Source organism: Meleagris gallopavo, chromosome 8 (assembly GCF_905368555.1).
Source record: "Meleagris gallopavo chromosome 8, MGAL_WU_HG_1.1, whole genome shotgun sequence".
NCBI classification, from domain to species: Eukaryota; Metazoa; Chordata; class Aves; order Galliformes; family Phasianidae; genus Meleagris; species Meleagris gallopavo.
Genome location: NC_139411.1, coordinates 27,070,601 through 27,095,996, shown reverse-complemented (window position 1 = coordinate 27,095,996; position 25,396 = coordinate 27,070,601). Strand labels below are relative to the sequence as shown.

The window sequence follows — 25,396 nt, the reverse complement described above, 5'->3', positions numbered from 1 at the left end:
GAGACGGTCTTGGGGGCTTACATTTTCAGTGGCAGCAGTGGAAACCAAGCTGGGCAAGAACAGGACAGAGGCAGAGGTGAAGCGGTTTACGGAGGAAAAGGAGAAGCTGGAGAAGGAGAAGGATGAAATCCGGGCTCAGCTCACCCAGCTGCGCAAAGAGAGGCGGGAGTTGAAGGAGATGCTTGCAGGATGCACAGGTAAGCCAGGCAAGAGGCAATGTGCAGAAACAAGTCAAGGTGGGGACTATGGAGGTGAAAGAGGTGACAAACCTGGACCAGAAGGGTCTTTGCACCTCCATCACCAACTTCAGGACCATAGGCACACTGACATGAGACCTGCTGCCAGAGGAATCAGTGCTGAAGTACTGGAAAAGAATGGACCCTGAGCCCCGGTTTCCATCTCGTGGCATGGGAGGGACAAGCAGGTCCTGCCATGATGGCATGATTTGCCTTGGGTTCTGTGACAGCCAGGATAGACTTGGCACTTTGGGCTAGACCACATCACACTGGAACAGGAGCTGGCTCTGCTATGGTCCATCTTGGGGCAAAGTAATATAAGTAATATATAAGTACAGCAGTAACACAAACTCCTGTAGTTGATCTCTGCTCCCTCACTCACCCCCCAAGTCCCCCGATTTCCTGCAGCCATCAGCATCTTACCTGCTTTTGCAGACAAGAACCTGGAGCAGAGGCTGAAGGAGATAGATGAAGAGTGCAAGAGGAAAGAAAGCCGAAGGGTAGACCTGGAGCTGAGCCTGGTAGAAGTGAAGGAGAACCTGAAGAAGGCAGAGTCTGGTCCTGTGACGCTGGGCACCACTGTGGACACCACACACTTGGAGAATACAGCTCCCCGGGTAGGTTTCAAAGTCAGTATTTCACTGGAAAACAACTGGGTTGTGGCTGTGGAGCTTTTCTACAAGACAGTGCTGAAAAAGGCTACAATCTCTTTCCCTAGAATGAAGGAAGTCATTGTGATTTCCATTATTTTTGTTGCAGACTCAAACAAAACCTGCCAGTCCAGCAACTAGCGCAGAGAGCTCACCAGTCAACTCAGCAACGGCTCTGAAAAACAGGCCTTTATCTGTCATGGTGACAGGGAAGGGGACAGTCCTACAGAAAGCTAAGGTAACATGCCAGTGAGCGGGGAGGGAGGGAGGGGGGTAATCACTGCTCCCTGTCCTGGCAGCAAGGCAGCCCAGCAGGGATGGCTGTGGTCAGGTTGGGTATTTGGGAAGCATGCTGACCCACGCCTCACAGCAGCCTGGTTTTCCTCTTGTCTTTTCACCCAAGTTTGTTCTGACTGTGATTTAAATTAATCACTGTAACTGGAGCTGAGCCACACTGCTTGTGTTGGCAGCAACTGGAGTAAACGAGTGGTTTACTCTCACTGTGCTGATATACGTTTGAGGTTTAATTAGGGGGCAATGTGACAGTCTGCTCCTGCCCCAAGCAGTATAGCTGACATCTCATGGGGTTTCAGACTACACCTCCAGTGGCTGGAAACAGCAGCCCAACACAGACAGGAGCAGCTTCATTTTCTCCACTGCTCCATATGGAGTTCTATCTTTCTAACAAAAGAAAGACACTGGCTGAGCTTTTCTTTGCCTCTCCTTTAAATGTTGCACACTATCTCCATCCTGCTCATGTGCAGCAGTGCCTCTGCTGTCTGGAATGAGAAATCTGTAATGAAAGTAGAACTCTCTGACCTGCCAGGTAGCCAAAACCACTTAGGTAACAGATGTACAGGCTGCTCCTGAGCTTATTAGAGCTACCACAGCTTGCCTGGTTTACCATTTTGACTAATTCACCTTTGTTCTTTGGCAGGAATGGGAGAAAAAGGGCGCGAGTTAGAAGTACATTTTTCAGAGATGGACTAAAGACTGGAACTGCCCATGCATAGAAAAGGGGATTCGAACACCAGTAGGTGGATGCTGGGTGTGCAACACAACCCACACCAAGCGCCTCCTCCGCCTCACGCCACCTGCTTGGATGCAGCAGTGGAGTCAGCAGCTGCTGCTACCACTTACCCCAAACAATCTTGCTCTTTCCAGACAAGTCCCATCATGTAGCTAAAACAATAACAACTGGTGGCAATCCTTGCATCAGATTCCTAACCCAGTTACTGTAAACAAGAATGTTACTGTACATAGGGGTGTTTTGTGTATTTCTACTCTGAAGGTTTATTGACGAGTTATTAAGGTTTCTATATTAGTGACAGTAGTGAGTTCAGGCCAGTCCTCTGTAGTCTTCATACCCCCATGGTTTTCAATCTGTCATGGCAAATTGCAGCCAGCTAAAGTCTCACCTGCCTTGCTGCTGGCTGTCCCTCAGCTGCAGATCATCCGGATGCCCAGGTCTGACTGATCAACAAGACACAGATGAGAAGCACACAGGCACCTGTCCAGCAGGAAGGATCCTCTCAGTATTAAGGGAGACTAACTGTATATAGTCGTGCAGCAAGGATTTTCAGTGACCAATTGCATCGTGCACAGGCTTAATGCTACCAGCCTGTGATAGGGTTGATTTGCCAGAATGTGAAGGAGGATGCTTGCTCACCTTCTCATGCTGTGTTATGGACTGGTGGAACCCAAGGGCTCTGGGTAAAAATGATCTCCCAAGCAGAGTCACTAAAAGTTCTTGAGGATCTTGATCTCCTTCACCTGAGGAGTTTGTTCTGAAAAAGAATAATCATAGTTGAAGGCTTGTTAATGACGTACCAAAGTCCCAGGCCTGCTTACCCTGCTGAATGAGGATGCTGGATATGATGCCCTTTCTGAGAGGAGATAAAGGTATCTCTGTGCTCCTGCCCTGGCACTCAGCACCACACTGCTGATGCTGTCTGGTCCCTGTGGGGCTGCAGCACAACCCATAGCAGCAGCTGTACATTGCTGAACACCCCTGTGGGAAAAAGCCCGTTTGCATGGGTTCAGGTGGGTGCTGGACCTGCTCTCCTCCCTGTCTCTGGACGGCTCCTAGCTGTCCTGGTGCTATCGCCTTTATTTCTAGATCATTAAAACTTAACATAGTCTTTGGATGCTGTGTCCTTGCAAAGCTCATCCCTCTGCTCCGTGGCCAAGCTGTTCAATGAGAGAGATTGCGTGCCTGGAACTACTAAAACAGAGACATTATAATTCAAAGAGAGGCACAGAGAAATCCATCCACTTGGAGTTTCCTCTCCAAAGCACAGGGAGGTCATGGACACCACGAAGCTTTTGTTTTGCTCCATCCTAAGCTGTCAGGAGCTCCTTTTCCCACCCTAAGCACACACACAGCACCAAACTCTCCCCTTCCACCCTACTGTCTGCCAGAGCTTGTCCAGTTCTTTCACAGCTGCACCCAGCTAACATGGATGAAAGCAGCTGTGCTTTCAGCCCTGTTGGCTCTGCTAAACACATCTCCCAGACAAGAATTGTTAAGTAATGTCTCTGCGTCCCCATTGTTTTCTTAACTCAAAGCATTTCCTTTATTCTAACTGTGACCTATAAAGTGGCGCTTTAGAGGGTTTTATAATAAAATGTTGAATATATTATGTTACCAGTGTATTCTATTTTAGCGAGGCTTGTCCCTGATCCGCTTTCTAGTATCTTTCATGCACTTCAAACAACCAACATTATGAAGTTCCTTAGCTAGGCCATCCACAAGGACTAAGTCTTAAACAAATACTTCAATATTCTAGAGTGACAGCAATGGAAATGAAAAACCTTTCTGTCAGCTAACCTACTGAAAAGATCCCTGGTAGTTTGCACAAGTAACACAAAATAGGCTCCTGCCAGTAGCTCAAATAGCAAAATGAATCAGTAGAGAGAAAATGTGAGAAGTCCCTCACCTTCTGCTTGCTACCAGGTAGCAACTGTGTGCAGTGCTTGGTGCCTGCTCCCATCACTGACAGGAAAAGGAGGAAGGAGTTTAGCTGGAAAGGAAGGAAAAGGGTTAACCAGGAAAGCTCCCCCAGCAGCTCTGCCCATCAGTACCAGGTCCAGCCTTTCCTAGCACAACCCTGCCTTGATCCTCATGGAGCTACCTACTAGCAAATGCAGTTTCCTAGGATCTCAGCCACATTTTAAAGTTGAAAAAGAACATTTCTTGTTAAGGTGTAGAAGTTAGCTTAAATGGCTGGGGTATTAACAAATTTACTTGTACTGCAGAGAATAAGATCTGCATGTTTGTTGTGAGCTAAAGAAGACAGCTGGCCTTAAGGAGAGCTCATGTGATATTTACTAGTCACAGTAGGCATGATTTTGCTTGTGTTGCACAGGAAACACAAGGGCAAAGGGAAGGCAAGACCTAAGGGGGTGAAATTCATGGCACTTACCTAAATCCCAGTTCCTCGCAGGAGAAATAGGCTCTCCCCTGCAGTCAGCACCTGGCCCATGACCAGTGAAGGTTCCTGCAGGAATCCTACAGATCAAGAGGAATTCACAGCTCTGTTAGCAGCTGCCCTGACACCCAGTGACATGCTGGCCTTGTCCATGGGCTCTGTGCCTTGCTAACCCAGACAGGATTAGTGCTGGCTCACAGGGAACCCTGCATGGCTTTCCAGGCTCAAGCATCCCCCAGCCTTCAGGGCATGAGCTCCCTTCAGACACATTCTCATTAAACATTTCTGATGGAATTCAAAGCAAGTCTGTAGGGATGAATTTAATAAGGAATTATGTCAGAGCCCCGAGCCACTTACCCTTTTTTAATTAAAATTTGCAGGAGAAAGAGCCAAGAAATTGGCCAGGAACAACTCCAACAACTGCTCAGCCATGTCCTGCTGTGCTGTGGGATCAGTGCACATCCAGCATTCCCAAACCCATGTTACCAGGTTGGCTGTTTCCCCTCCTCCCGCTGCCCTGACACCTCCTTACCTTGCAGAGTGCTTCACCCCTATGAGCAGGGCCACAGGGCTGTGCTGATGGGTTTGTGCTCTCCTTTGGTAAAGCCCTGCAGAAAGGAGGACTACAAATGGGGCAGTGATGGGAAGAAGTCATGATCTTGGACCCAGCACACAGCAGGGGATGCACAGAGAGACTGGGAAGAGGCTCCCGTGCAGCTCAGCTGGAATCCAGCCACCTCCACAAACACAAACCATGGCTTCTGAGGTTAGCTGCAAACCTGGTATTACCCATTCTCCCTTCAGATAACACTTACACAGTGGAGACAGCGCTTATGCAGAGCTGCCTATATGAATGATCTTGGTAGAATCATTTCTCTTTCTACCAAAACGTCAGCTCTTCCTCCACGTAAGCCTGTTTTGCTGTGCCGTAGGCACCAAAAGACACAGACCATGTACTGAAAAGAGGAAATTCTTGCTTCTCCTACAAGATGTAATAGCATTATATTGTCTTGGGGCCAGCTTTCAGTCTCAGGGGATCCTCATACAATTGTCCTTCTGACAATGAACCTGCAGAATAATTTGTCTCTCTTTTTATACATCTGATGTTACTGTTCAGACCAGGAGATCTGAGTGAAGGGGTTTTTCTCCTCCTCTGAACAACAGTTGCTACTCTCACTAGGACTGGCAGCCACTGCTCGTGTCCCTGCTTAGGGCTGCCCTAACAGACGGATGCCATGGGAAAAGCAGCAGAGAACAACACAACAGTGTGACTTGCCACCCTCAGGAGCACAGTTCATAGCTTTATGGGCAAACTGACCTGGTGACCCAGTGCTGCTTTGGAGGATACAAGCATGAGGCCAAACTGTCTCTGGAGACGCAATTATCAGAGCCCAGGAGAGGCTGAAATCTGGCTGCAGAGGCTGCTGTTGTGCTGGGGAATCAGGTCGGCTTGAAACACCAAGGGGTGGCAGAATCACACAGCAACCACTTTGGGGTCACACAATCCACTGAACGTTTTGCAAAACCAACCATTTTCAAAACTTAACAAAACAGGCAGCTACAAAATGCCTACGAAGATAAACCTTATTAGACTGGCCCAAATAAACTCAGAGAAAAAAGCAGCATGGATAACTTAAGAACAGGGGTTCATAACCAGTTCCTCTTCCTCTTATTTGTCCAGCTGTGTGCAGCACACCATTCACTCCATCACTTGCTGCCTAACCTGCTCACCAGCAACTGTATTTGATTTCATTCTGCAGTTTTTGCACTGAAAGTATCACTTCTGGCCAAGATCAAGTATCAGCTTAGAAAGACAATCAAATCTTCAGGATGAGGCAAAAGCTAACATCAAGATGACAACTGGCTCAGAGTCTGACCCAGCCTATTGCTTCAACACTTCCTTAAAAACCCCTATGCTCTGGGAACCTGAGCTGCCATCTCCATAATCCGCCATCAGTGGGAGCTCCAGAATTGCTCAGATGTCTACATGTTTTCAGACTAATTCAAAGACCTCTCAAGAAGTCTTAAAAATATAACAATTACACATAAAAATGCCAAAAATAAATACTTAATATCAAATATTTACTTGATTCCAAAAGAAATAGAGCACCAGAAAGCCCAGTTTGTGCAGTGCAGGAAGTGGGAATGGTCCAGTCACTCAACCAAGGGCAGCTGTGTCTTGCTGGCTCAGAACTGGAGCTCACCACTTCTGGGTCAGCATCTCAGGACCTTTTCAGGTGCCGGCGGTCTCCAGAGAAGTGCTGAAAACTGCCTGGAATCTGCTGCATATGGGAGTCTGGAGGGAGGACTGGAAATCTTGGAGAATCACCTCAGGGAACTCCTGTGGTAGAGGAGGAGAAACAAATGTGGGCTAAGCACTCTAGGAACATGCTCAGTCCCTTACAGCCCAGCAAACACCTTCTGAGCCTTTGCTCACAAATGTTAGAAGCAAACACCTTCTGGGCCTGATGTCTAACATCTCACAGACATTAGAAGCTATGAGAAGGGTTTCCTCCAGCACGGCCCAGGGAAAGGGAAACAGAATGGAGGGGAGGACTACCAAAATTATTAGACCTTCTCAATCTTTAACTCGCTTAGTGAATGTGTAAAACAGTGCAGCTCAGCATCCCAAACATCTCTACTCTCCATGTGACTCATGTCCCCTCAGCACCAAGACCCAGCTACCAAACAGCTGCCAGGGAACTACAGCCAGCTCTCTGCTAAGGAAGAGGTAGAGATTTGGGATGGGTTCAGTGGGGCTGGGCAGGTGCTGCAGGTGTCATCTCCTGAGCCTTACTGCTCTCGCAGTGGAGTCCTTCCCAGCCATGACATTCACACCAGTAGCTTCCCGGCCTGAGGATGCACACGCCCTGGTTCATGCACGGGTTGGGTTTGCACAGGTTCACAGGGCTTTTTGCTTCTGCAACAAACACAGACAGAACAGTGGGGTCAGGCATATTGATGGAGTATTAATTGTTAAATGCACATCCATTAGCAGTGCTTCAGAGAACAATGACAGCAATTTAATAACCCAATCCCCAGAAAATGTCATCTGGGGAAAGCAGAACATGAAACACACAGATTTGGCAGAGTGTAGCCTGCAACAAACTCCTTTGTGTTTAATCTACGGAAGAGAAAGGCTGGCTTTGCTACATGTTCTGATTCTAAAATGGAGCATCTTCAGAGCTGTGTGCTGAACACACAAGCACCTCTAAGCCCCCAGGTCCAGACATTGCCAATGCAGAGCAGGGCACATGCCCCAAGCAGTTTACAACCCCAAATACCACTGGAGTTCAAACCCTGCTGTGCTCTGGAGAGGAGCTGAGTTTATACGTGAGAGAAGCAAGAACAAGAAATCATTCACAAATGAGTGGAAAACAAAACAAAAGAAATATTATATTTCAGGGCTTTTTTTTTTTCGTAGAGATTAGAGAGAAAAGCCCACAACCACAGCCTAAGCTGTTATTAGCTCTGTTCTTTTGAAGTATGTGACAGATTTCCCAGCCCCCTTTAAAGAGAGCAGAGCTCAGCTGTCAGCAGGGCTGGCAGGGCTCCATGCTGTGAATGCACTGGGCTAAGTAGCAGCATCCCAGAGGAATTTGCTTCCAGCCTTCTGGCACCTCTGCAGCAGAGCTGGGAAAAGTGTGAAATTCCTTCACTGAACCACTGCATGGTATAGTCTGGACCTGCAGCCTTGCCCTTTGCTCCACAGTAGGAAAAAACAGACAGTGGGAATAAGGTGGGAGAAGGAAAGAATACAAACTCCACCCCCTATCCATCAGAATGCTTACTACACATTACAGCACATAATAGCCATTCTCCCCATATAGGTGTGCTGATATGCATCAGTACTCAAACACATACCTAAGATTGGCAGTTATCTACTTACTGAGATCTGAACAATTTCAGTCTTCAGTTCCTGATGACGTTACGTAGACTCAAACAACCCTTTTGTCACAGATCCCAGATGGGGCTCTGCCTCACAACGCACCCCCAGAGGAACGCCTTTGCGTTTAGCACTGATGGCAGAGCCACCACAGCGCAGTCAGAGGGACCTCATACCCAAACACATCTTCCGTGTCCTCCCTGCTGCCCAGGAGCCTTCCTGGTCTCTGCTCTGCAGAACACGTGCCCACTGTGTGTGACCCAGGGGTCCCTGCTGGGGGAAGCATGCTGTTCTGCCCAGACACTATCACCCTGCACTCAAGCCTACCGTTAACACTGCATCACCCTAAATAAGCATCTTTCACCTCACCCCACAACGACCCCAGGAGGCTGTATTTTCATTAGACAGATATTACATAGTTATTGCTTTGGATCTTTTCTCCCAGAGCCCAAGACATTTTTCCTGGCCTCTTTTCAGCTGTGCCTCAGAACACAATACTCCAGGTGTCCAGAGGCAGGGGCTGTTTTTCACATGCTTTTATCACGAGTCACATATTATTATTTTTTTTTTAGTCCTTTCACAGACAGAGCTTCTGTTATTAAGCCTTGGACTTGGAGCAGAAGACTGAATGAAGGGCTTATCTTTCCATCAACCTTGGCCCCAGCCTGTATGTACAAACAGTGATTACCTGCACATGAAATGAAAGCAACAATTCAGTCTCAGGAAATGATATGTTATTACCCAGAATCACTGAACCTTGCTGTCTCTTCTCCTTCACCCGTGGCCTTGTGGTTAATTTCATGGTACAGTAGATTGTTTTGATAGTAACACAGCTGGAAATACCATCACAGTAGATGCAAACTGAAAAGCTCCAGGTAGAACCTGCCTGCAGAAGCCTGCTAGGAGATGGGCTGCTTGGACCACAGAGGCAGCTCTGATGTCTTTTCTAACCCCAAAAGAGACAGAGCATGCCAATACATTAAGACAACCTTTGATTGTGCTGTTAATCACAGCATTGCTCAAATTGCATCTTCATTTGATCTTACATAGGGGTTAAAACACCAGACCACAAAGATAGATGTTAGATTATTCTGAATGTGAAACAATGTGGATCAGCTGGAACAGCAAGGAACTAAGAACATTTCTCTACCACTAACGCCTAAAAACCCAGGTTGCTTTCCTTCCTGAAAAGCTCATTTCAATCAAACAGAAGCACTCACACTCAGTACATCAGTATTTCAAACTTGACTTCAGAGTTCATTTCTTCCCAGTTGGGGACTGGTCCTCAAGATGTGAAGAAAGTACACTTTTTTTTGTTTTTGCACAATCTTTTACATGAATATTTGAAAATTATGCCCTCCTGAATGCCTCAGAGCCAAGGATTTTGGTCCTGCAAACAAAATCAAGCAGAAGTTGTCTGAAGACCTCCATTTATCAGCATGCAAGCTTCAAAACCAGGCAGATCCTGATTTAGGATTAAATGCTGTGCAATGCCAACAAAATCTTAAGTGTCTCATAGTGGGACACAGAGGAGGAACACGTGCAGAGAACTCACTGAAGGACCAACGCTGTTGGCTGCAGAAATACATGCCCTTCAGTCTCATCTACACCACAGAGCTTACAGCAATGCACAGTAAATTCTACAGATTCAAAGCAATGTCAAAAAAAAAAAAAAAAAGAGCAATTTTTTTTTTCTTTCAGTGGAGGCAGAACATAGACACAGGGATAGAAAGAGCAGTCACATGAAGCCTGATCTCACCACCTGCACTGAACCTTGGGAAAGCTGCCTCCTATTCCCATTAAGAATGCTTTGGACAACTACCAGATCTCAATACCATGGTCTCCCCACCTGTTAAGTGGAAGTGACAAGATCACTCATTAACATACCAGAAAGCCTACAATAACACAGGCTACAGATGAAAGTCTCCTCTGTGCTTGTTTTACAGTTTACCACAAGCTGCTGGCAGCATCATAAACAGCAAGTTTAGGACGCTCTCACCTTCACAGATTCTTTCAGTGATGAGGTCTTGATAATGCTGCAGGTCTTCATAGGAATACATGCACACCCTCAGCAGGGTGTCTCTCTCTGTGTCCCCAATGACAACCACAAACACCACGACACCGTTGTCTCTCAGCTGCTGAGCTGGGGCAGCTGCATCCTCCATGCCACCTCCATTTGTGAGCACCACCACCACCTTGCTGACACCAGGCCTTGCTCCCTTCTGCACCGTCATCACGTCAGTGTTAATGTGGAGTAAGGCACTGCTGGCAGAGGCAACGTCTCCAAGGAAAGGCATCTGGTTGATGGCTTGGAGGAGAGCTGAATTGTTTGTGTGGGTGTCCAATGCGAACACAGTGTAAGCTCTGCTGCCATAGGCCGCAAGGGCAATTTGGGTGACATCCCAGTTGATGGTGAAGTGCCAAGAGCTGCTCCTGACAAAGTCCCTCAGCTGCAGAAAATTCACCAGGCCAACTCCAGCTGAGGCATCCACTGCATACACCAAATCAAGAGACTGCACCTGGCAGCCTGGATAAAAGAGTGCAAACACTGTATTTTTCAATATATAGATGTATTCCAAAAAAAGCAGTGGGAATAAATTGTGGGCCAATTTCATTACTGCCAATCACTGACTGTGAAGGGTGATATAAGGCCTTTTAACATCAACAGATAGAGCTCCATCATAAGAGCAACAATGGAAGCTTCGTGCCTCACCTGTGACTGACACAAGTAAAACAAGGACATTCATCCTTCTGTCCTTCCCTACCCCAATGGAGGTCAGAAGACCTCTTGGTTTGACAAACTTCTCCTGCATTCCTTACATCACTTTCTTACCTGCAGGATTGTTCACACTGCAAATTCTTCTCTGCAGCTCTGGGATCCTGTTGAACAAATCCTGGGGGTCTGAGTAGACAATGGTCTGCTTTGGGTTGCCAGTCACTTCAGCCAGGTCTGCCCTCACAAAGCTGCTGCCTACACTGATCAACAAGAGACCTCTGTCCCTTACATACTTGGCAGCTTCTGCCACTGGGTCTTGGGACTTGGAGTCAGTGAGCAAGACCACCACGCGTGGGAGGTCATCCAGCACATCTGCAAAGACTGGGGTGCTCCTAAAACCGTGCTGTGCAATGTACCGCAGGGCTCTGCCTGTCAGGGTTCCTCCCCCGCTGAAATTCAAAGCATCAATGCTCTTCATGAGACCAAACACATCCTTGTGTTGTCCCACTTCAATGGGTATCCTGACGTTGGTATCGTATTGGGCCACCCCTACATTTGCAGGTGAGTCCCAGCCCATCACTGCTTGAAGGAACCTCTTGAGGAACGCCTTGTAACGCAGGAATCCCTCCAATGTGACCCCTGCTGAGCTGTCCATCAGGAAAAGGAGATCCACAGCACAATCAAGGCTCAGCTTTGGCGCTGAAAAGAGAGACGGCAGTTTGTTGCATGAACGGCAGAAACAAGCGTGCTGAGCGCCTCTGCTAGTGCCTGCTGGAAGCTTGGTGGTGTAGAAAGGTCTGTTGCGTCCAGCAACCTAAATGGTTTGCCAGACATGGCTCGAGTTGCAGGGCAGCTCTGCTAAGAGTGATTTTGTTTTGGGTGCCACACAAGCTCTAAAGGCATCTACTGAAATCCCCAAACCAGGAGTCCCTCCTGGGCTCATGTGTGCAGGGACAAACGCTTCTACGTCCCTCCCAGTTTTTCTGTTTTCCTACTCGTGTTCTACCTACATTTAAGGTAGTTGTACCATGGTGACATTATCAGTATTGGTGAGACCCACTCACTACGCCTGATTCAGTCATATTAAAATGGCATAAGAGAAAACTCAGCTGATCCCCTGAGTACAGCCCAAAGGCTGCAGCCTAAATCCAGCCATTCCCACGGCCACTAACCAAGGCAAGACACAGTTGAGAAGGAAGGAGGGAGAAGTCACTTTGACACCTACCACAATGTATGCCTCCTCCATATCCCACAGGGCACAGGCAGTGGTACTTGTCCAGTCCCTCTGGGACACACGTACCCCCATTTTGGCATGGCTGGGAGTCACAAGGGTCTAAATGGAACCAAAGAAGGAGAAGATGTAAAGTCAGCAGGGAGCATGCACCTTCCCATCCTGTGACAACACAAACACAACTATTACTGTGGAAAAGGGGCCAAACTTCAGCCCATCTTCCTGCAGCATGAATTGATGCAGGGCCATATGCATCTTCACACAGATGGAACAGCTGCCAGCAATGAAGACAGCAAAGCAGACTGTAGTCTCACTGCTTTTGCTTTGCAATAATGCCAGTGAACTTACATCTGTGTAAATACGTTCTTCATCACGTTCTTCTCTGCCCACATCTCCAGTCTCAAGGTCTCCCTGAATGGCAGTGCAGTCCTCAAGCACATATGCCACTCCACCCAATCTGGTATCAATAAACTTGCTGAATGCACTCTGTGCTTTCATCCAGGTCACTGATGAGTATGTTGAATGAGACTGGATTCAGTATGGAGCCCTGGGGGACACCACTAGCTACAGGCCTCCAACCAGACTCAGTGCCTCAAACTCTCACTCAGAACAAAAGTTTTAGAACTGGGGGTAAAAGCTGCCTCTTTGTTACCTTTTCTGCTTTGTAAATAAAATTCAAAAAAGATAATAGTCCTACCTGTACATGTGGTTCGGAAGCATCTGGATGGGTGTTTTATTGAGACTCTTCTCAATCTGAAATGGGAAGTTTAGTATTGAACAGGAGAATCAAATCTATTGTGGCTTTAAAGATTAACAAGGCAACTTCAAGGCTGATATTACTTTCTTTTCAATGGAACAAATTTTCCTTTGAAAAGGCAATTTTTCAAAACAAATATTTTGAAGGAAAACATCTATTCTAAGTGGAGCAGCAAAACTAAAACACTTCATTTTATCAAGTCTGCTCTTTTGCTTTTGAACTCTACCATATCACTGCTGGAGTTCAAAAAGCATTTGGACAATGCTCTCAAACATATGGTTTGATTTTTTGGTGGTCCTGTGTGGAGTCAGAATTTGGACTCGATGATCCTTTTAAGTTCCTTCCAATTCAGGATAGTCTATGCTTCCACCATTCTAGAATTAAGGACTATGGACATATCTTTAAGGCTTCAAATGATATATTTTTTTTAAGTTGCTACAGACGATATGTTAACTTTATTGTTCTAAATTGGAATGAAAATTTTATAGCAGTGTGAATTTCTTATTCAACATTAATTCAGGCATCTAGCTTACCCAGCTGCAATCAGAACCAGAAAAACAAGATTTAGACTGGGAAACTTCAGCCCTCAACTATGCCTCCCCGTAGGATTTTTCAACTCCCTTCATCATTTCTTTAATCTAAGAAGACATGACTTTTGGACTCAATGATCTTAGAGGACATTTCAACCTAAATGATTCTATAAAATAAAAATCTTGAGCACAAGTGTGTATTTGCCATATTGAAGAAGTCATTGTCTTCATCCCAGGAAAGCCATGGTCAGATGTGGGTGTCAGACTCACCTGTAAAAAGGGCACAGTGAAGCATGCACTACATTCTGCTGCTTTGAGCCTTTCCAGCAGACGTAGCTTCCAGCCAGTTCTTTCTCAGTCTCCAGAGTTCTGCGTTCACAAGGGAAGGATTCAACTTTGCAACCTGTAGCAAAGAGCAAACCAAATTGGGGCCAACTGCCTAAAAATACAGAGTCTGTGTAGGCACAGAGCACCCACTTTGAAGCAAATTAGCTTTTTTCATCTACCTGTCAAAAGTGCCTCTGTGAGACCCCAGAAGAGAAATTCTGTGGTCAATCTCAGTATATTCCAGCTTTGAGGTACATGCTCTTCTGCCTCCTTTGCTCTGCTACACAACTGGCACTGCTGAGTTCAGCACACTTTTCAGCCCCTCTGGTGCCTTCATTACTCACATATTTGATTTGCTTTTACCTGTGGACCACTCTAGTCTCCACATGGCTGTCTCTTCCATCTCTTGCGAGCCCTGCCTGACTTAGCACACAGCCAAGTCTAAAAGAAGATTTAGCACAGCTGTGTGCCTATGCAAGAAATGGATCCATGCTCTATGTACCATGAGATGTCATAAAAAATGAACTGTGAAATGACAGTCTCTAGAAGGAATAATCCCTCTTTTACCCATGACATGAGCAAAGAGCAGCATTCCCATTTCTTGACATGAATGCCAGAGAAAGACTTAAGATCCTGCAACCTACAGCTATGTGAGGAGGGATCTGACAAGTCTTGTCATCAGAAACAGGTTATCCCAAAGTGATTGATCCTCAGTGTGATTGCTCCAAGACACGACCTCAGACACCCTGGCTCTAGGCACCATTTCTGACACCACCTCATCTTTCTTCACTCAGTAACACAAAGTTCAAAGCAGAGGTGTAAGGAGGGGCCAGGACTGGGGTTACCTGGTGTGGTGACACTGCAGATGGAGCTGCTCAGGGCACTGCACAGACCATTGGCTGCATCGCTGACGTCGCCGGCAAAGAGCACGTGTTGCTCAGTGGGCTCACTGGCCAGAGCATGCAGCTCCTCCCACCTGCAGAGCAAAGGGTTCAGCCGTTGGTATAACCAGGCCCTACATCACCCCCAAAGAATTGAGTACAAAACAAACCCCACATTTGGCATTTGGGGAACTGGGCCTTCATTTCCAAATATGTGGAAGGTTTCCTACCTTGGAAACTTGATTCCCGCTGCAAAAACTGTTGTCCCTCTCTCCTTCACCTGCATGGCAGGCATTGCAGTACTGCCCTGGGACTTCCCATCTGAAATGATGATCAGGATCTTGGGGACAGTCAAATTCCTGCCACCAGGGAATCCCTTACTGAGAATGTATTTCAGAGCCCGGCCGGTCTCTGTGCTGCCACCTCTAGAGACAAGGGAGATAACATTGGAAAACCAGAAATCAAACCTCTTCTATTCCTACTGAATTTACCTTTTGATTTTCAAATTTCCATCCTTTAGTAGTGATGAACTTTGCATATTTTTATCTGTTGCCATACAGGGCATCCGGAGAGATGTCTAATCCTGTCATTTTTTGTCATCTTTCCATAAGTCCTACCCATCTATCCTTGCCTCTCTCCTCTTCAATCTAGAGCTGTCTCCAGAAGACTTAGCACAGCACAGCACTCCTGCAATCAGAGCAGGAATCAGACCTATAGGATACTTACATTATTTCCAGCTGTGATAGATGCCTCAATTGCTTCTGTTTTTCCATCTGAAATTCCTTTAAGAGCTGTTTGGAAACACTGTTTAACAATAACCTCTTAAATTCCAGTCAGAAACATAGCACAGCTGGGCAGAACATGGAAAACTTCTGAGATGTTGGTGTTTGTTTTCTCCTGATGCATAGGAGAGCTTTACAGTCTTGCTATATGTCATCCCTTTCCCTCCAGTGGATCTTCTGCAGTTCTGAGACCAAGACCTACAGCAGGAGAGCTACGCACTGCAGACTGTGACCAAGAGCCTGCAGTCCAGCAGTGTGCAGGAAGTCTGTGCCTTTTTCTCCTTTGCTAATCTAAGGGTTAAGTTATCCATCCTGTAGGAAAGCTTCTGAAAATACAAATGCTGAAAGCTTCTTAGCATGTCCCCAGAAACTCAGAAGGAACAAATACAAGGCATGTTTTCTTCAGGGCTTCGCTAGTACCCTCTTAGCAAAGTAAGCATAAAGAAAAGCCACCCGATGCTCCAGCTGTCTACACCACCACTAAACTCAATTGAAAGCAATACCTTCACTTTGTTTATGCCAGCAGCGCTGGTACAACAGAGAAGCTGCATCAGCCACTGGCATTCATACAGGCTGCACGCAGCACTTCCCATTCTGAAGATGGGATCATGTGAAACAGGCACGGGTCATTTTAAACACAATGAGTTATCCTCTTCAGCTCACTTGTGTCCTGTGATAATTCCACTTTCTCTCTCTTGCCCGGCCCCACAAAAGCAGTTTGTGGATGCATGCCAGCCATCTCAGTATTTTGGCAGCCCTTCAATTCAGCCCAGGAGAAGGGAATGTTTCTGGGTAGGAAGTAATTAGCTCAATACTTGTTGATCCTCACAGTAACAAAGCACCGAGACTCAGGTGCCAAGGGACAACATTCCAGCAGTGATACAAATCAACTTGGTAAAATGGGTTGTTGCTAAGTGCTGGGGAATGGCAGACCTCAAGCCTTGCAGCTGCATAGTAACTCCCAAGCAAAGCAACCTTAAATGCCGCTTCAGAAAACAAGGTACAGCTTGCCAAGGAATCCTCTCTTTTTTTTTCCCCCAAAGGTGCTATTTAATTGCTATTATGCTCTGCTGCTATAAAGGACAATAAGAAGGGGACTGCTATGCATACACAAGAGAGAATACAAGATGTGGCTATCTTTATAGGCTGCACTTTTACACTAGTAGTACTTGATAGCGAGCTCTGTGGGGCACAGACTGTTCTTTGCTTACAAGACTTAACTTGAAAAGACTGTTTCAGATGCCTACTCAAGGGTGAGCTCCAAGTTCCACATACCATTAAATGTCATAAAAATGATACATGAAATGACAGTCTCTAGCAGGAATATACACAACGAAAAAAACAAAGACTTACTTCAGCAAACCTATGGGTAACCTAACAGGGACCTTGAAGATGAGGCAGAGGATGGCTCTTAGATCCATAAAATCCTTAGAGTTGGAAGAGACCTTTAAAGGTCATGTGCTCCAACTCCCCTGCAATGAACAAGGACACCTACAGCTTGATCCAGTGCTTAGAACCTGATCCAACCTGGCCTTGAATGTCTCCAGGGATGGGGCATCCGCACCTCTCTGGGCAAAGACAGGCAGGAGAAAGTCTCGCCTTTCTTGGTAGTTCTCTACTGGCACAACACAAGAGCTGTGCAGTATGCTGTCCCTGACTGGACCTGCAATATCAGACAGAGCCCATCTCTCCAGGAACACACTCCAGACCTGCTGATAACTAAGCTGCTAGATGAGAGGAGATGTTTCCATCTGTCATCTAATTCTGCCCAAGAAGCTGTGCCATAAATCTCTTCCTGTGACAGCCTTAAAGCGTTGCTTTTATTTCTAGCCAGAGCAAGCAAGGGGAGCCAAAACAAAAGTGTCAGCAGCCTCTTGCAGGCACCTCCTCCAACTGTGCTGAGACACTCACACTCCCATTTCCTTTCTGAACATCCTTCTTTTGCTTTACTATCCAGTTTGCTTGTTCTAGAAAAGCATGTGATCATGCCCAAGTTCATAGAATAATAGAATGACTTGAGTTGGAAGGGACCTCAAGGATCACTAAGTTCCAGTCCCCCAAGTTCATGCTTTTCTGTCTACTCTCTGATTTTCACAGAGACTTTCTAACGCAGCAACTGAGAAACCATTTCAATCCAAAATTCTTTCTGCTCTCCACCATCTCAGAGCATGCTCAGTGACCGTGAGCTCATGGTACGTCCACATCAGCCTTTTTCCTGACCAGATGTCAGCAACTGTCAGATGCTTCAATGATAAGTGCAGTGCATGAGGGCAAATATACCGTGCACAGTTTGGTGACAACATCTTGATGGACACAGCAAACTGTGCCTTCAGCATTAGAAACAGTTTTCAGGATTAGAAAAAGTTAATAAAGAGTCTCCATGCATCAAAGCTCGTTAAGCTCGCTTTCTTTTTAATTTGCATTGGGAGTTTCACTGGCTTTTGGCACAGTGGATGAAGGCCTTAAACATACATCCAACAAGACTTTGTGAAACTGAAGTTGATGCAGACTTCACCTGCTACCTTTTCTCAGAAAGAACACTAAGGTTTCTCTACTGTGACCGAACTTGCATGAAACAAATTTGTAAGAGATTTTGCTTCTGAGATCACTGCCAAATTTAGTTAACATGGGCCGATACATTCAAAAGCTATTTGGATGAAATTCACAGAAAGAGACCATCTGTCTCGGAATAAATCAACAACTGCCTCTCCACAGCCGGGGGCTGCCTCTCTCAGCACTGCACCAGGAGCAGGGGGTGAGGCTGGGAAATGCTTTGCTGGCCAAAGGCTCATCAGGAACACATCAGGAAGGCTCTCAACCAGGACACCAAACACCCTGCTTCTTCAGAAGCCACATGGAATCTGTCTGTAACTATTTTATCTACTTTGAAATGTCAGGTTTTCATTTAAACTAGATGAAATGGCCAAGCGCAAAGTCATTATTTCTGTCTGATCTGTCAGCATCCTTCTGCTGTCATCAAGGAATTTCAGTGCCAGGCACTGAACACTGCTGCTCTTTCTCTGCTCTCACAGACCTCTAAGCCACAGCCAAGGAAGGGAAATGTGTCTTGCTTTCTGCTAAGTTTTCTCTGTAACATTACACAAGATTTGATAAGCTTATCAAAAGAAGTGCAACAAAACCCAGCCAACTGATCTTGTCTGGAAGTCAGAACTGATCAGTTTGCTTGCAGTATGCTGAGAGCAGCAGACATCCCTGAGAAATGCCCAGCCAACCTGCAGCACTAGTGCAGATCGACAAAACAAGGAGCAGGCACCTGCAGGCTGTATTGGCACTGCTTTCATCAGAACAAGAGTTATTCGGGGTAGATGTCAGATCCTTTCTAAATCCAAAAATATTACTCAGAGATTAAAAGTTTGGATTTTGAGAGCCTCTGAGAGTTTCTGGGCTTCTTGCTCCACTTCCTGAGGTCATGGGAACACATCCAAGTCTTAACATTCAGGAAGAAAAGGCTTCTGTCTGAAAATCAGATCCTCTTGAATTCAGCAGGCGCACATGCACAGATTTCAAGGGACTAGCAATTCATCACTACCTCTGAGGACAAAGGAAATTGTAATCACCAGAAACGCAAGTTGCACACTGTCCTGCCAATGCTTAGATGGATGGGAAGATAATGCTTGCTGCTGCTTCTATAAGCCATGGTTGTGGATATGTGAGCACATCCCTGCAGCAGCCCTGCAAATGATGGCAGGGCGTGCCAACCCAGCACCTCCTGCTTGAGGAAAGACATAACCACTGCCCAGCACAGAAACACTCCTCTATTTACCACCTTACAGAAGGATGCTGAAAGCCTTCGTCCCTATCAGCCTGCAGTGACAAAGACAGACCATGCATCACGGATCACGGACACTGGACATTCATCCCCTTTCCTGAGTGCACCACACTGGTATAAACACAGCTGAGATGCCAACGTCTACACTTCAGGAAATTCACAGTCCGGAAATCATTCGCAGCCCAGAAAAAGAGAAGACCTTCAGAATAAGCTGACCTGAATGCTGTCCTCTTGATCCTCTCTTTCACTTCTTGTTTGGTTAGGTAGGAATCCAATGAGAACTCAAGGTGGGGAGCTGAACTAAACTGTACCATTCCTACGCGGACCTAAAAGGAAAGGTTAGAGTATGAAAGAAAGGTGTCTGTGTGGGTGTCACTCTTCCAAACAATTTATACTGGAGAACTCTAAATCCTACCACAACAAACTGCATGTCAAACTCCTGGCATTCTAAATGAATTTCAGAAAAGGGCACAGTAATATCTATACAGATTACAAACAAGGCAAAAAAAGCTCAGCTGCAAACAACATGGGAGCCTCTGTTATAGCTGCAGGCAGCTCAAGAATTGTATTTATCCTCTCAGAGCAGCTTAGAGCCTCAAAAACATAGAAAGTTTATAAGTGACACCTTTTATACCGAACCAATTAGACACTGTGGGGGCAGTGTTTCCATTACTAACAGCAGCTCCTTCTTGCATTGAGCACAGCAGGCAATTATTTTTCCATTGCCTGTCCTAAAGCCATTCTCTGTAATTGAAAATGCCTGAAAACATAAACGAGCAAAAACATTTATATTGCCCAGAATATTGCACTGAAGCCTTAGAAGCAGTTTAGTGGAATGTGACATCTTCAAAGCTAAAAAGGCTACTGATTTTCAGTTTTATTTAAGGATTAACAGAAAGACTAGGAAAAGTATAGTATTTAAGAAAGCAGCCCCCAGAATCTGCAAATATTGCAGGGATGAAACAACAGAGCATCTGGCTAAGACCTGCTGTTACCCACGCAGCTGCTAGGCTGAATTTTGCCATTTTACTCAGTAAGTTTCCACTGGCCTTCTCACACTTCATCAAGCTGCTGGAAAGCAAAAGGAATCATTCCCAACACTCACCCTGCCTGGATGGATGTCTAGGGCATCACAGAGCTTGCCTGCAAAGTGCTTTGATCTTTCAAAGCTGCCTCTGCCAACGCTGTAGGAGCCATCCAAGAGGAAAAGGATATCAACAGAAGCTGAGCACCACATCACTAGGAGAGAACAAGATACACGCTTGGGTCAAAGGTGACTGCAGAAGGCGGGTAGGCAGACGTTGTAGAAAACAATGAAAAAAAAGAAAAAGGAAAAGAAATAAAATCACCTGAATTTGTCTCACCTTTTAGAAGCAAATGGAAAAAATGCAGATGGTTGGTCCTGCAGAGCACACACTGGAGCAGTTCCACGCGCCCAGCCCAAGCCCTGCATGCTCCCCCTTTCCTGTTCTGTTCAGTGCTCAGAGTTCACAAGACTTCCCCTTGAGATTTCAGATTCCAGGTTCCAAGCATGGCACTGTGAGCCCAAGCAAAGCAACTGAGCCAGCAGCTCCAATAAGTGGATGTAGAGAGACCACAAGCACAGATGGAGCCCCATCCCCAGCCTGAGGCACAGGAGAGAACTGCAAGGCATTCACAGGGTGCACCACATCCCGCTGAGCCAGATGTGCTTCATCTACAGCACACTTTCCAAAGCACACTGATCTTCTAAACAAACTCTCAGAGCAGTTGCAAGGCACTGAAGAGATGTCTCCCAAAGATCTGCCCATTATCCCACCTTCAGAGACTTGCCCTTGTGTCACCTCTGCTTACAGAAACACTCCAGCTCCCCAGCATCTCTGATAGAGCTCATTGGCAGCCTGCCCACTCCATAGAGACCTTTTCAAGGCACTGACATAGAATTTAGAAGGTAGAGGACTTGCTTTATAAAAACAAACTTACATTGGCCAGCAGCTGAGATCTTGGCAATTGTCTCCTGGTCAGCATGGATTTCCTGCATGCTCAATGCCAACCAAACTGTGGGACCAATCAGATAATCACCCATCAACACTAGAAACTGCCTTTAAAAAAAGTAATGAGAGAACTCCAAGAATGAAAGCTGGGGCAGGTTTGGCTCTGGAGATCACAATCAGAGGCACATACACAACACGCAGCTGCAACTGGAGACATCTATGAACTTTGAGTATCAAAATAATCAGCTTTTGTTTGGAACAGACTCTTCACATGCCAATCTGTCACATGTTTGAAAAGCTACTTCTCCAGGTATTGCTTTTTCCCTCATTTCAGAGCATTACCCAAACTCTCCTGTTTCAGCTCATCCCTCCCACAAAGAACTCCATCTGGAAGCAGGGAAACATTTGCCACAGAAACCCCTGATGGAAAAAGATGGCTTTCAATACCTTGGGGAAGCAGGAAAGCACAGAGGGACTGGAATGGCAAGAGGTTCATGGTGACAAATCTGAAATAAAGAAAAAAAGGAAAGGTACCCAATTAACCCAATTCCTAAAGCAGGTTTCTTTACCTAAGCACCTCTTTGCTGGCTGCCTCACGTGAGGAGTTCTGAAACACGTGCTCAGGGCAAAAGCAACGGGGAGAAAGGTAGGAAATAGGGGAAAAAGCATCCAAATAGAAGGAATGATAGAAGAGAAAGTTCCTCCCGTGTGGTCATCCTACAACAGAGAAAGCAGCTTTGCAAGGAAGGAAGGACTGCCCATCCCCAGCAACACCCAGCCACAGGCTCTTCCAGCCTTCTGTTTTCTAAGGACTGGCTTGCTGTGGAGACACTTTTATGTGTAAACATCCAGAAAGGTCAATTTTCTGCTCATTTTGTTCCTCCAAAATCAGGAAGGCTGCCATTGCTTTGTTCATGGACTGCAGCAGCACTCCTGAGCAGGCCCAGATTTAGATCCAGTGTGTCTGGCAGAGGTCTTGGCTTTCAATTTTCAATACATACATTTATTTTTTCTCCAGATGAAGAGGGCTGTGTGTACTCTCTAGAGCATTTTGGCACGCTCCCCAGCCTCCTGATCATGGCCCAGGCTTCATGGCCTGCAGCTTCCAGTTACAAGCATCACCTGGCCAAATTAACAGATCTCAGGTTTGCTCAAGTGAAGGGAGGTGAACACAAACCACAACTCCATCAAGGCAAACCCTCTCAGTAGTTCCAGTATGTGCCCAGGAGGGAAGGTCATGCTCCTGCCATGCCCCCAGGACAGCTTTTTAGGAGCTAATCCCAGAGCAGAGAACACCAGAGGAATGGCAAGCCTCCACCTGCAGCCAGAGGGGACAGCTGTGGGGGATCTGGGGTTGTTTTCATGCAAAACAGTGAGGGCTTGAGAAGTTTCTTTGGTTTCCAAAGCAAGGCACTGGTTGGAACACACACAGTTCAGGATCCTTCATCTCCTCAGTGGGCAGCTAAGAGGTAGGTGGGACACATCTGTGGGGAGCTCCAGGTACCCATTCTGCCCTGGCTGGGGATACCCAAGGGGGGAACAGCAGCCAGAGCTGCAGGGAGGAGGAAGAGGAGGATGAGGAAAAGTTAAACTACCGCTCAAATACACACCAAAACATCACTCTAGAGCTTCCAGTGATGTTTTTCTACAAGTGAGAAACAAGATTAAAATTGTCATAAAATGCTCTGCAAAACCAGCTACTTTATCCAGAACACCTGGCTTCGCATTAAGTAACAGCTTCAACGGGCTTTTCCCCTGCACAGAGAAAGTACATTCCATGAACAGCCCACCTGAGCAGTCCAGGCACGGAGTGCTTGCTTCCAGCAGTAGGTAGTGAGTGTGAATATAGGAGGAAATGCTTTGTGGGATGGCTGGGGAGAAGGGAACCTGTGTGAACCCAGGGTCCTGAGATAAATCAGCCAGAGCATAAGGTAAAGAAAGACACAAATATAACTACACCAAGGTCATGAAAAAACGCAGAGAACATGGTGGTGTACCAGGTTGGGAGCTAATTCAAGGCAATGGGCACAGGTGTGAATCCCACAATCATCCCCTGCAGCTCTGAACAGCTGCAACTGGTGCCCACTCAGCACCTCCCAGCCAGGAGCAGCCACAGCTGAGGCAGATCAGTGACTGATGGACCTGCATCATGGGCAGGTGCAAGCAGTTCCTAAGCAGGCGGGTGAGGATCAGCACCCTGTGCCTCAGCAAACCTTCCTCTTAAGGAAAGAGCTCTGCTTTGTTCTTCCCCATACACCCAAAACTGAAGAAGGTGAACTGTAGCTTTTCAAGCCTAAAATTGTATCGACTACCTACAGCACAAGCTGGACTGTTGTCATCTTTGTTACTCAATTCAGTTCTCAGGATGTAGAATCATTAGGGTTAGAAAAGACTTCTAAGATCACGTAGTCCAACCATCAAATCCATCCCCACCATGCCTGCTGACCATGTCCCACATCTCTGTGTTTCTTGAACACTGCAGGAACAGTGACTCTCCCACCTCCCTGGGCAGCCTGTGCCAATTGTCTCAGTGCTCTTGTGAATAATTTGTCCCTAATATCCAACCTGAACCTCCCCTGCTGCAGTTTGAGGCCATTCCCTCTTGTCCCATAGCTATGAGATGGACCGTCTCCACCTCAGCACACCACGCCCAGATGTTCTCACTCCTGTTCGACCCTTCTGACAGAGCAACGTGCAATGAGGAGCCGTGTGAGCTGCAGGGCCAGCCTTTGCCATGGCACCGCTCCCGCAGATGCATACAGGCTGCTACCTGCACGCACTGCAGGACAAAGCCTTCCCAAAGGAGCCTCACAACGTGGGAATCTTCCACGGTTAATTTTTCCACAGAACCAGGATAGGATCAGGATCTTTTCTTATTTCACCCAGTTGTACCTGCATGCCATGGCGCCACGCCAGGAAAAGCCCCGCTGCACACAGCCGAAAGCTGAAAGCATTCTCAGCTCTCTGCTTAGGCACACTACAGGCGCCGCTTCAGCTCCTCCAGTCTCTGCGGAGCCTCAATAAAGTCGTTTTTGAGTCTTCTGCAGACAGTCTTAACTCAAGACGCGAGGCACAGCCCGTCTGGGAGCTGCCCCGACACGCTCAGCACCTCTCCCCTACCGCACCCCGCAGAAACGACTCACCCGAGAGCAGCAAAGCACGGTTAGGTCTGGCTGTCTGCTGCTCCATAAACGCAGGGCTTCGGGGCGATGCTCCCTCATCCCCTACCTAACGCCCGGCTGCGGTTCCCCGTGTGCGGCCCCTCGGCTCCACGCCCTCCTCCCCGTACCCATCGCCCATCCCCGCAGCGGGGCTCACCGGCGGCGCTTCCACGCCGGGCTCTGCGCGACCCTCGGCGGCTCCGCGGGGAGGAGGAGGAGGAGGAGCCGGGAACGGAGCCCTGCCTCTACCCGGACCGCCCCGCAGGTCGTGGTGGGATAGAGCCGTGCAGATCGGTGCTGTGCTCGCAGCCGAGCAGGGAAGGAAGGTGGTCTTTAAATACTCTGAGGATGTCATCTAAAAAGCGGGGATTGAGGGGCGTTGTGGCCTTATGTTGCATGGCGAGGGCACACCTGGAGGGTTTGGGGCCGCTGCCACTGATGCTCTTCTACATAAAAGTACTTCAATGATAGTTTCTATCATAGCATTTATATTATACAGTGGGTGCATCACCTAGAGGTGTGTGTAACGGAATGGAAAGCACAGCAGTGACAGCAGAATAGCAAGGGAGCTGCTGCAACAGAGAAACATCGGATCAAATCATTAATGGATTGTCACATCCCAGAAGAGGACTTCTCTATTAGTGTGGAAAAAAAGTAGAAACGGAGAAGGCAGCCTTTAACAATGCTGTCTAACTTTACACAGGCCTAAAATTAAGTTGAAAGACTAGCAAGGCTAAGATAGGGTTGTTTAGGTAAAAATCAATCACAGAATCACAAAATGGCCGGGTTGGAAGGGACCTCAAGGATCAGGAATTTCCAACCCCCCACCACAGGCAGGGCCACCAACCTCCTCCCATTAATACCAGCCCAGGCTGCCCAGGGCCCCATCCAACCTGGCCTTGAACACCTCCAGGGCATCCACGACCTCTCAGGGCAGCTGTTCCAGCACCTCACCACTCTCTCTGCAAAGAACTTCCCCCTGACATCCAACCCAAATCTTCCCTCCCTCAACTTAAAACCATTTCCCCTTGTCCTACTGTTACCT

General features: G+C 47.0%; 2 protein-coding genes across 5 annotated transcripts in view; one reads left to right on the top strand and one right to left on the bottom strand.

Annotated features, from left to right (window-relative positions):
- Positions 1-3,525, top strand: part of AFAP1L2 (actin filament associated protein 1 like 2) — a 55,603-nt gene extending 52,078 nt beyond the window's left edge. For all 4 annotated transcript variants that reach the window (XM_085229132.1, XM_085229131.1, XM_085229130.1 and 1 more), the window contains 4 exons: positions 30-197; positions 672-853; positions 996-1,124; positions 1,824-3,525. In XM_085229132.1, coding sequence (XP_085085258.1) covers positions 30-197; positions 672-853; positions 996-1,124; positions 1,824-1,850 — 506 coding nt within the window. In that variant the 3' untranslated portion in view covers positions 1,851-3,525. The remainder of the gene's footprint in view (positions 1-29; positions 198-671; positions 854-995; positions 1,125-1,823) is intronic.
- A 2,857-nt stretch (positions 3,526-6,382) lies between these two features.
- On the bottom strand, positions 6,383-24,572 carry VWA2 (von Willebrand factor A domain containing 2). Its single transcript, XM_085229133.1, is given in 14 exon segments — positions 6,383-6,658; positions 7,115-7,237; positions 10,203-10,730; positions 11,037-11,618; positions 12,145-12,252; positions 12,848-12,903; positions 13,708-13,840; positions 14,610-14,740; positions 14,876-15,070; positions 19,434-19,543; positions 20,323-20,456; positions 21,180-21,254; positions 21,638-21,696; positions 24,509-24,572. Coding segments are annotated over 13 exon segments (2,343 nt in total). The 5' UTR covers positions 21,687-21,696; positions 24,509-24,572; the 3' UTR covers positions 6,383-6,539.
- Positions 24,573-25,396: the final 824 nt, after the last annotated feature.